Source organism: Vidua chalybeata, chromosome 19 (assembly GCF_026979565.1).
Source record: "Vidua chalybeata isolate OUT-0048 chromosome 19, bVidCha1 merged haplotype, whole genome shotgun sequence".
In the NCBI taxonomy this organism is placed as follows: Eukaryota; Metazoa; Chordata; class Aves; order Passeriformes; family Viduidae; genus Vidua; species Vidua chalybeata.
Window position 1 is genome coordinate 7229802 of NC_071548.1, and position 10604 is coordinate 7240405.

The 10604-nt window shown below is 61.3% G+C and overlaps 1 protein-coding gene across 8 annotated transcripts in view; it reads left to right on the forward strand.

Moving 5' to 3' along the window:
* BAIAP2 (BAR/IMD domain containing adaptor protein 2) overlaps positions 1 to 10107 on the forward strand; it is a 39256-nt gene extending 29149 nt beyond the window's left edge. Inside the window, exons 8-16 of one of the 8 annotated variants that reach the window (XM_053960054.1) lie at positions 612 to 839; positions 1489 to 1690; positions 2136 to 2337; positions 2422 to 2490; positions 2680 to 2842; positions 3067 to 3165; positions 4488 to 4522; positions 6829 to 6876; positions 8984 to 10107. In XM_053960054.1, coding sequence (XP_053816029.1) covers positions 612 to 839; positions 1489 to 1690; positions 2136 to 2337; positions 2422 to 2490; positions 2680 to 2842; positions 3067 to 3165; positions 4488 to 4522; positions 6829 to 6856 — 1026 coding nt within the window. In that variant the 3' untranslated portion in view covers positions 6857 to 6876; positions 8984 to 10107. Of the gene's footprint in view, positions 1 to 611; positions 840 to 1488; positions 1691 to 2135; positions 2338 to 2421; positions 2491 to 2679; positions 2843 to 3066; positions 3166 to 4487; positions 4523 to 4998; positions 6218 to 6828; positions 6877 to 8983 lie in introns of those variants that run through there. The other 7 variants (XM_053960052.1, XM_053960058.1, XM_053960056.1 and 4 more) reach the window with 7 other exon arrangements.
* Positions 10108 to 10604: the final 497 nt, after the last annotated feature.

Here is a 10604-nt window from a genome sequence, read left to right on the forward strand (position 1 = left end):
GGCTGTATTGGGGAGTGACCTCGAGGGGGTTGGGACATCTTCCCCCTCTGAGTCACACAAGGGGATGCTCGTACATTCTGGGTGAATAAGGACAAGTTTGGCTCCCATTTATTTCCCCCTTGGAACAATTGGCTGCCAGTCCTGCAGGCATGGAGCAGTGGGGCTTGCATGCAGCACAGGGGCCTGGAGGCCGTTGGGGCTGAGCACCCAAAGGAAGCAGCTCATCCCTCGGGATGTGGGGACAGCCTGGAGCACGGGCTGTGCCCTGCCAAGCTTTTGGGTCAGTTTTATTTCTCTGTTCCACGTGGGGCCCAGCTCCCTGCCCAGCTCCCTGCAGCCTGGAGACGCTGCACACAGGATATCTTGGAATAAACTGGGGAGATGGATTACCTTTTCCTTCCCTCATTCCCATTTTTCATGACACCTGCCTGGCTCTGCTGCCATCGGAGCCTGGAAGCAGGATGTCCCTGTGTGTTATCTTGCCTGTGCCATGCACGGAGCCATTGATCAATCCCAGACCGGCTCAGCCCCGGATCCGTGTGGTGCTGCCCAGGGAAGGGGGGCAGACCACCTGCACCCCTGTGCCCTCACGCCTCGTTTTGCTCTTGCAGGGGAAGGAGATGCTGACGCAGAAGCTGCCGCTGTGGCAGCAATCCTGCTCGGACCCCAACAAGATCCCGGACCGCGCCATACAGCTGATGCAGCAGATGGCTGCCAGCAGCAATGGCACCATTATGCCCAGCCCTCTGTCCACATCCAAGTCCAACCTCATCATCTCTGATCCCATCCCTGGTGCCAAACCTCTCCCTGTCCCCCCGGAGCTGGCACCTTTTGTAGGAGTAAGTATCTCTGGTGGAAGCTGTCCTGCCCTTCTGAGCAAAGCCGGAGGGATGAGGCCAGGCCGGTGTCACCGCTGTCCTCGGCAAGTTGCCCTCGGATGGACTGTCACTGATGGCAGGGATGGGCAGCCCCGTGCTGGGCCATCCTGGGATGTGGGGAGGAGCTTGACCTGGGGACGGGCAGCCTGTCCCACCCCATCCCAGCAGAGTCACTGAGCTCTGGCAGAGCCAGGCGCTGTTTGAGGAGCCCACGGGCTGGACCTGCCTGTCCAGGCCGGTCCCCGAGCTGTGGGACTGAACCCAGGTACCCCAGTAACGGCAGGAGAAAGGCCTGGAGTGACCTGTGGGATGAAGGACCCTTCAGAAGAGAGTGTCCCACTGATGTGGTGACACGAGCTGAGCATAGCACTCAGCAGGGAATTGTCAGATTTTGGGGAGCTCAGAGCAGTAAGATACCACAGAGGTGACCCCACTGCTCCACCCAGAGCAGCTTGGTTTGGCTGGGAACTAAACCCAACAGGACGAAGCTCCGATTTGCCTCTCTCCCTGGAGCTGTGTCCCACTGGGGAGCTGCAGTGGGATGGCCCTGGAGCTGCAGGGGGTGCCCTAACGAAGCCACTCGGTGTCCCCCTCCCCTCCTCTCTCGTAGCGCATGTCGGCGCAGGAGGCCATGCCAGTGATGAACGGAGTCTCAGGCTCTGACAGCGACGGGTACAACCACTGGTCTGAGATGAAGCCAGCACAGCCCAAATCTTTATCTCCTCCCCAGCCTCAGAAGCAGCTGAGTGACTCTTACTCCAATACACTCCCAGTTCGCAAAAACGTGCCACCGAAAAACAGCTACGCCTCAGGTGAGGCCCCGGCCCCGCTGCCGGGGGCCCTGGCGCCGGCTCTGCCGGACGGTGCCCGCAGGAGAGGTCCAGGGGACCGGGTGGGGATGGTTGCTGGGGGTGCTGGTGGTGAGGGGACAGTGACCACAGCATCCCTGCAGCGTCAAGTGCTGCTTGTGCCTCCTGGACGTTAGGAAATGCTGGAGCTGGGCTCTGCCCTGGGGTCTCCCAGGGATTTCCAGGAGGAAAATCTTGTGGAATCTGGCACGGGGAACCTGCTCCCTTTGCCGTGGCTGGTGGGTGATGCCGAGAGCCTGATCCTGCTTGTTGAGGGGGAAGGTGTGAGTCACACTGAAGGCTGTAGTACAACCTGGGCTGAAACAAGGAGGGGTTGGGACCTGTCCTGTGCCTGGGGATGGCCTTGGGGTGAAGGATTTGGGGCACCCACTGGTGTCTGTTCCCCCAGCTGAAAACAAGACACTGCCACGCTCCAGCTCCATGGCCGCCGGGCTCGAGAGGAACGGCCGGACGAGGGTGCAGGCGATTTTCTCGCACGCTGCCGGGGATAACAGCACCCTCCTGAGCTTCAAGGAGGGGGACCTCATCACACTGCTGGTGCCCGAGGCCCGGGACGGCTGGCACTACGGAGAGAGCGAGAAAACCAAAATGTGAGTGTGCTGGGTGTCCTCGGGAGCAGCCTCGTCTCCGTGGACAAACCTGGGTTTGGCTTCATCCCCGCCTTTGCCTTTCAGGAGGGGCTGGTTTCCTTTCTCCTACACACGGGTCCTTGACAATGATGGCAGCGAGCGGGTCCACACCAGGTAGGAGCGTGGTGTGGGGTGACAGCGAGTCTGTGTCCTTGGGGTGGGACTTAGGAATTCCTTTGGAATTCTCCTTAGGAACAGCAGCACAGCGGGGTGGTTGCTGGCTCTGGGTGGCTTTTGCCACGAGCGGGTGGGTGGCCTGGGGGTCCCCGCACGGAGCTGACGCCTCTGCTCTGGGCCCCCCAGCCTGCAGCAAGGGAAGAGCAGCAGCACTGGCAACCTGCTGGACAAGGACGACATCTCCATCCCGCCGCCAGACTATGGCATGGCCTCCCAGGCCTTCCCGGCACAGGGCGGCAACACCTTCAAGCAGCGGCCGTACAGCGTGGCCGTGCCCGCCTTCTCCCAGGTGAGCTTCTCCCGCCGGCTTCTCCCGCTCCGGGGGGGCGTTTGAGCACTGGGGGATGCTGGAGCAGATCCCTGGGCACAGTCCCTGCTGCGCTGGCCAGGGCTCTGCAGCTCCCTGTCCCACTGGGATGGGACGAGCGGGAGCGTTCCCGGTCCCCGTCCCAGCGTGCTGCGGATGCGTGGGGGTGCCGAGGGCGGCTCTCCAACCTCTGTTCGTTGTTTTAGGACTACCTAATGCCCTATGGGTGTGCAATTAAAGACTATTCCAGTGGCCTCTGCCAAGCACCCTCCGCTCACTACAAGCCTTACGCTAGGTCGACAGCTGTAAGTCTGACGCTTGCAATGTTTCCCTTGGGATTTATGGAAATTTGGCTGTTTTGTGCCTGGTGATCCGCGTGCCTTGCCTGGGCCCTGCTCCTGCCCAGCACCTCTGCTGGGGTGAAGGGATGCAGGGAGCCCATGGATGGGGAGAAACGGGCAAGGCACGGGGAGCAGTGGCACAAAATGGCCCCGTAAACCCCCAAAGGACAACACTTGCCGACTCCATGGGAGTCTCCCACCAGAAACAGGCTGCTCACAGGCAGCTGGAAGTGTTTTCTCTGGCATGTGCCACTTCAAGCCGGTGACAGTCCCGTGGGGACACTGGGGCAGATCCTGGACAGGATTCCAGAGTGTCCAAAGCAAGCCCAGGGCTTCTTGGATAACAAGCCAGGGAGAGGATGCACAGCAGATGGGATCAGCCTAACCCAGGAGCTACTGGTGTAGGGGAGCTCTCCTACCACAATGAGCACAGTGGGATGAGCCATGCTGGCATCATGTGCTGGCAGATGGGGAGAGGACGAGGAGGGAGAGAGAAGGGCAGTCAGCACCGACCCTTCCACAGGGCACGTCAGCTGGGATCTGGTCCTCTCTGCAGGGAGTGGGGTGGAAGCACAGCCCCACTTCTTGCTGTTTTGCTGGGGTTTCTCAGCAGGATTTGCTGCTGGGGTTGGTATTTTGGGACTGGGAACATTCCTGGGAAGGTGGGAATGTGGGTCTCTGGTTGCTGGTGCATGGCCAGCTCGAAGGCCAGAGACTCTCCCTCTTTCCTGCAGTTTTCTCCATGTTTGTCATGGAGAGCAGAGCTGCTCCAGTCGTATCCCAGGGCAGGCCCTTGCTCAAGGAGAGATGTCCTTGAGGGATGTTCTCCAGGCCTGGTCCCCACCTGCCCCTCGGTCCCTCCCTGCAAAGCCTGCTCAGCACCGGCTAAAGGAGAAAATGGTCCAAAACCCTGTGGGTTTCTGGTGGGAGTGAATACAGGCAGCCCCTCTTTGCACAGAACATTTCACTGGTGTCTCAGTCGTGCAGCCCTTTTCCAACAGTCTCAGCATCTCAGCAGCAGCCAGAGCTCTGTTCCTCAGAGGGGCTGGGCAGAGCAGAGCAGGGCTCTCCCAGCAGTCGCTTTTCCATGTCTGGCCAGATAAATCCTACAGGGAGTGGTGGAACTTCAGTCCCTGCTGTCTGAATCCCACTCCAATCATCTCCATATCTTCCGTTCCTCTCCAAATGCATCAGGGTCTTGATGCACTTTGGTTTGTTCATGTGACCCTCCGGTGGCACTTGAGCAGGCACAGCCCTCACTCTGCTTCCTTCCCTCTTCTCCACAGGGTCTCGACGACTACGGGACGAGGTCCGTCAACAGGTAAGATGTCACCTTCCCGTCACATTCCCTGCGAGCTGTTGGTGTTGGCTGTGGGCAAAGCCGTGGGGCTGTGACCCCACAGGGGTCCCTGCATGGGCTCCCCGGGGACTGGCACTGGCTGGGATGGGGCCAGGTCTCATCTGTGAGAGGGGGGGGGGACGCAGGGAGGGCAGGTCCCAGCGCCAGCCTGGTGTCCCCAAGCTCGTGCTCCTCCAGAGAGTCGCGTCTCCCGCCCTCCTCCAGGCTCACGCCTGGATAGGGAAGCCACGGAGAGCCCACGCTCCGGGGCCTTTCCTCCATCCCCTCTGCCTCGGAGCTGCCCCGTCTCGCTCCTGGGGCTGAGCCCGAGCCCGTGGCTGGGTGGAGCTCGCCGCCCGGCCGTGGTGGGTCCCACGGTGCCGCGAGGGGAGCTGGGCTCGCTCCCGGCTCGCTGCTGCCCCGCGGCCACTCTGGCATCTCTGTGCTTTGTTCCGCAGCGGCAGTGGCAGTTTGGTATCAACGGTGTGAGGACACCTGGGCTCGCAGCGGCCCCTTGCTGCTTGGAAGAGCTTTCTGCTTCTTTCCCCCACCCCCCCCTTTTTTTTCCTTCCCTTTCGTTTCTCTTTCTCTACTTCTTTTGGATTTGAAACTCTTGTGATCTTCAAGGAAACCATGGTGCTTCTCACCCCTCCCTGGTGTTCACAGTGCCCTTGTTTCTGAAGCCTTTTTGGAGCAGAAACTGCTGCCAGGTCTGTGCTCACAGCCCAGGTGCAGTTGTCACTCAGTGGGACCCGGTGTTTGTCCTCCCGTGTGATGTTAGCAGTGCCCTGTCCCCCCCAAGGGGCCGCGCCGGCCGCCCCGCACGAGCCTGGACCAAACTCCCAGACTGGATCACATATGCATGGCCTCTGGTGTCCGTACTGTTACTGAGCATCCGGGATGCCCGTGCCCGGGATGCCATTCCTGGAGGGGGGGGCAGCGTCCCCGCGCCTCCCCCTCGGCCCGATCCGCTTCCATCCCGCCGTGGTGGCTTTGGGAGAAGCGGATGGCACAGAGCTCCCGCCCCGGGGAAAGGGCTGCTTCTGGGCTGGGGTCCCGCCGGCCGTGGGAACCCCCCCGGAAGGGTTACTCCTGGTTGTTTTATAAATATATATATATATATATATTTTTTGTAGCAAGGTATTGTTACCTCACGTTAGGGCTGGGGCTCCGAGGGCTGCTCGCGTGCCCAAACCCGGCTTGAGCGAGGCAGTGCCCGGGGGGCTCCCACCCCGCACTGGGGGTCCCGCTCCCGCACTAGCCCGGCCGTAGCCCTCCCAGTGCCCGTGGCCGTCTCCACTGCAAAGCTGTTCACGCTTTTTTCTGATGTGATTTTTAAGACCTCTGACATTGCCTGTTTACTGGGACATTGCTGGCAATAGACCCCCCCGCCCCCAACCAGTTTTTGGGTTATCTCCTTGCCTACGGGCGGCACACTGTTCTGAGCCCCTCCTGCATCGATGTCCGAATTTTGCTAAGGATTTTTAACCCAGGATATTTCACGATGAATGGCTGAATGTAGAGGGGGAAAAAAAAAAACAAAACAAACCACAAACCCAGCCTAGCAAAGCCTGTGTGGAGATTGTCAAGTGCTGAAAAACCTTTTTTTAAAAGCCAGAGAGAATTGTGCCCTGTACTGAGTTATTGTTTGAATAAAAGTTTTATTTATTGCATTGAGCTGGGCCTCGGTGTCTTTTTCGGCTGCCGTGCCTGCGTGCTGCCCTCACCGCCTGCATCGCCCACCGCGCATTCCCAGGCCGTGTTTTTGTTCCCTGCTCCGTCCCCGGGGACGCTGCCTGTGCGCTCAGCCCCGCCGGCACTAAACAGCTTCGCTGAGCGGGAGCAGCGACAGCTGCTTTAGGGCCGGGTCCCCCTCCCTGAGCATCTGAGGGGTGATGCTGCTCCTGCTCCCGCATGCCAAGGCTCCGGCTGCGCTTTCCCGGCGGTGGGAAAGTGGCGATGGCCGGCACGGGGGGGAAGGAAGCCGCCCCCTCCCTTCCGCAGCCCCCGCCGTGCCCGGCCGCTGCACTCCCACAGCTCCCGGCTGGCCGTGCCCTTCCTTCCCCTCCTCACAGCACCAGCGACTCTATAAACACCACTTTTCCTCCTTTTTCTTCTTTTTCCTCCTGTTTCCTCTGCCCGCCGGCGCTGCGTGCGGGGTGGCCAGCGGGCTGTCGGGCCAGGTGGCCACCGGCCGGCTCGTGGCCTTAAGTCTCTCCTTAACCACGACCTTCTGTTCCCATCAAGCGTCCCGGCGTCCTCCAACCTGCCTTCTGTTTCCCTTGCAGCCCCGATGTTGAAGTGGCCAGGTTTTGAGGTGCCCCTGCCCGTAGTTAGTAAGTGACGGCGTCGCGGGGCCGAGCCCTGGGTGCGCTGGGCAGCGGGTGACGCCGCGGGGCTGCGCGGGGACGGTGCCACCGCTCTGCTTCCCGCTGCGCCGGCCGAGCGCGTCCCCTCCCTCCGCCACCGCTTGTCCCCGTCCCGCTGGCGGCTCCCCGGCTGCCTGTGCTGCTCGCCCCGCTGCCGCGGCTGCGCTTGCCGGGATGCTGAGCTGCTGCTGCTGCCCCGCTCCCCGTAACCAGCCCTTTGGTTGTAGGTGTCCGCTGGCCCCAGCCCCGTCCAGCGGCGCGGGGCACGTCCGCACTAACCGCAGGTTTTTTTTGAGCAGCTTTTTTTTTTTGTTGTAGACTCGTCCCAGGAGCCTCCTGGTCCTGGCCCCAGGGACGGGATGCAGGAGCCTCGCCAGGAGTCGAGACCCTCCTCGGTGGCACTGCAGAGCCTGGAGAGCTCCTTCCCCATTTCTCTTTGATCCATGAGCTGCTTTCCCTGGAGCTGCAGGCTCCATCCCAGTGGCTCTTCTCTGCCAGTACAGAAAGAGTTAAATGAGCCCCGGGTGACTCATCAAAGCAACTTTTCCTCTCCCTCCAGTCCTGAGAATCTATTTTGGCATCTTGGGAGGGAAAGTGATCTAAGCAGCTGCATTAATTAGGTGTGAAATTAATTACCCTATTTTTAAGCAAAAGTAATTTATCTTTTAAGGAAAGAAAAAGCGAATGTGGAGAGGTGAGGGATGGCAGAGAGGGGGCCTGGGGCTGACAGTGAGACCCTGTCCCAGAAGGGTGCAGGTCCCAGCATCTTCCTTTCTGCTCTGGGAGATGGCTGGGGACATCCCAAAGCTTCTGGGGACATCCCAAAGGTGCTCGGTGCAGGTGCACATGGTAACCACAGCACTTTACCTGAACCCACGTCAGGGCTGGCAGGGCTGTGCCCCCACGGTGGGTGACCAGCCAGAGGCCCAGCTGTGGGACCTGGCGTGGGGGGCTGTGGCCATTGCTCCCACTGGGGACAGGATTGTGTGGCTCCTGGAGAGGGCTGGGAGCAGTGGGCAGACAGGACAGAGGGACTGCAGGGAGAACAGGGGGTGCTTGGTGGCTCCCCAGGCAGCCAGAGGGACCCCCAGAGCTGCCCACAGCTCCCGAGAATTAACTCCTGCTGGGAGAGGACAGAGGGGACCTCCTGGAGAAGGGGTAAGGATGCTGCCCGTGCCTAGGCAGTCCTTGCACCCTGTCCTGGCCAGGTGACCATGGCAGCAGGAGGGTGCTGGGGACACCCCAGGTAGGTGAAACCCAAGGTCAGCCTGTCTGGGCTCTGGACTCTTGGCAAGCTCATCTAGGTGTCCTTAGTCTCCCACACTCTTCCTCTTGGATAGTAACTTCCCCAAAGGCAGCACAAGGGCTCTTGAGGGAGCTGCCAGCTCTGCCCTTGGCCAGGAGATGAAGCCATAACTCCCTGCTCCAGGGCTGCGTGATCCTGCAGTGCTCCTGTCTGTGGGAACTGTTGGAGTCCAGCCTGGGAGGAGGCAGGAGCAGCTTCACCAGCCCTGGCCCCCAGTGGCATCCCCAGCTTTAGGCTGAAGGAGAGCAGGGCAGGAGAACATCCCCCTGCAGCGGCACTCAGCTCATCTCTGACCCACCACGGCTTAGCTGGGAGAGCAGCTGAGGAGTGGGGCAGCTCCAGGAGTGGGGGCAGCTCCAGGAGTGGGAGCAGCTCCAGGATTGGGGGCAGCTCCAGGAGTGGGGGCAGCTCCAGGAGTGGGGGCAGCTCCAGGATTGGGGGCAGCTCCAGGAGTGGGGGCAGCTCCAGGAGTGGGGCAGCTCCAGGAGTGGGAGCAGCTCCAGGATTGGGGGCAGCTCCAGGAGTGGGGGCAGCTCCAGGAGTGGGGGCAGCTCCAGGAGTGGGGGCAGCTCCAGGATTGGGGGCAGCTCCAGAAGTGGGGCAGCTGGGCCAGGGGCTCCGCAAGGCAGAGCTTTTCCAGTTTAAGCCCTTCCCAAACGTTGCTGGTCCTGGGGTCTCGCCAGCTGCTGCTCGCTGTGCCGGTGCCCTGTCCTCTCCCAGGCCTCCACACCCTGTTAACTCTTCCTTCCTCTTCCTCTTCCTCCACAGGAACCCCTTTGCCAACGTCCAGCTGAAGCCAACGGTGACAAACGACCGCTCGGCTCCGCTCATCAGCTGATCCGGGAGCGCTGGCGCCCACGTGGCACTCGCCACCTCCTCGTCCTCCTCATCCTCCTCCTCGCTGCTGCATGTCCAGCTTCCCAGGACTCCATTTTTAGGCGGAATTTATTAATCCTGCTGCTTTGAAAGCCAAAAGCTAGTGCCCTAGTTCTCTCTTCTCTAGACTCCCTCGGTGGCAGGGGGTCACAGCGCTGCCATGTCACCTGTCCTCTGCCTGTGCTAAGGAGCGCGGTGGCACTTCCCGGAGTCAGAGCAGCATGTCCCGGAGCTGGGGTGGATCCCAGGCCCAGCAGCAGCTTGCTGCGGGTGGGGAAACGGGCTCAGCTGGAGAACAGCTCTCCGTGGGCTCACAGTGCTCCAGGGGGACAGCAAGGCAGAGAGGACACGGTCCCCCTGCTCTCCCTGCCCAGTCGGGAGGGTCCCCCAGGCCAGGCAGGGACACGCCGGGCAAGCCAAGGCACGGTGGGTGGCACAGGCAGCTCCCAGGCTCCCACCAGAGCCCGGGTGCCCACCCCATGCTCCAGGCTGGGACAGGGCAGTGGGTGCCAGCACTGCAGACCCCACTGGGACGGGGCCAGCTCCGGTCCCACAGCTCCTGCTGCGCCAGGGCTCGGGATACTGTAGGGAATTACGGTACTGCTGTAAAATATAAGCTAGGAAAAAACCACTCGTGGAGGCGAGGGCAGTGTGCGAGTGAGCCTTGGGGTGCCCCTGCTCCCTGCAGACAGGAGCTCCCATCCGGACCTCTTGCTTGGCTGTTTGCTCTTGCTCTATTCCTAGGGCTGCATGAGAGAGAGAGATAGATAGAGATAAATATATATAAAAATATATATATACACACACTTGCTAAGCTTACTGCTGGGGGTGCCCACGAGTTAGGTGGCTCCCGCAGCCCTTCCCGCAGCTCCTGAGTGACCAGGGTCACATCCTTGCTCCAAAAACGGGGAGAAGAGGGTTTCCAGGCAGGAACTGTGTCTCCCATGGATGAGGGCTTGAAACAGAGCTTTTGCTTTTTCCGTTGCATTTCTCCTTTTGCACTTTCTGATCAGTCCTGGACCCCACAGCCCGGGCAGTGGCTGCTTGGCTGGGCACTGGGCAGGGCACAGTGTCCCCAGCCCAGGGGGCTCGGTCCCAGTCGGACACGGTGGCTCATCTCTCCCGTGTCCCCTCTGGTGGGTTTTCCAGCTCCACTGCAGGAAAACAGCTTCTCCTCTGGCCACCCAGGCTCCAGCTCTGCACGAGGGTTCCCAGCTCCATGATGTGCCTCCTCTTCCTCTCCTGTGCCTCCTCTTCCTCTCCCAGGGCTGGAGCAGATGGGTGGGGGCCAGACAGGGCAGGGGTGAGGGAAAGGGCTCTGCAGGGGGCTGGGGCAGTGGGTGGGAGAGGGCTGGTGGTCACAGCCCGGGGTGGGGACAGGCCTGGGGTCCCCCTCAGCCACTGCGGTGTCCTCTTCCACCCCCGTGCCAGGGGCTGTCCCCCGGGCCCCCCAAGCTGCCACCCTGGCTCCAGCCAGCCCCCGGGGGCTTCGCTGCACCTCCTGGCTCGGTGG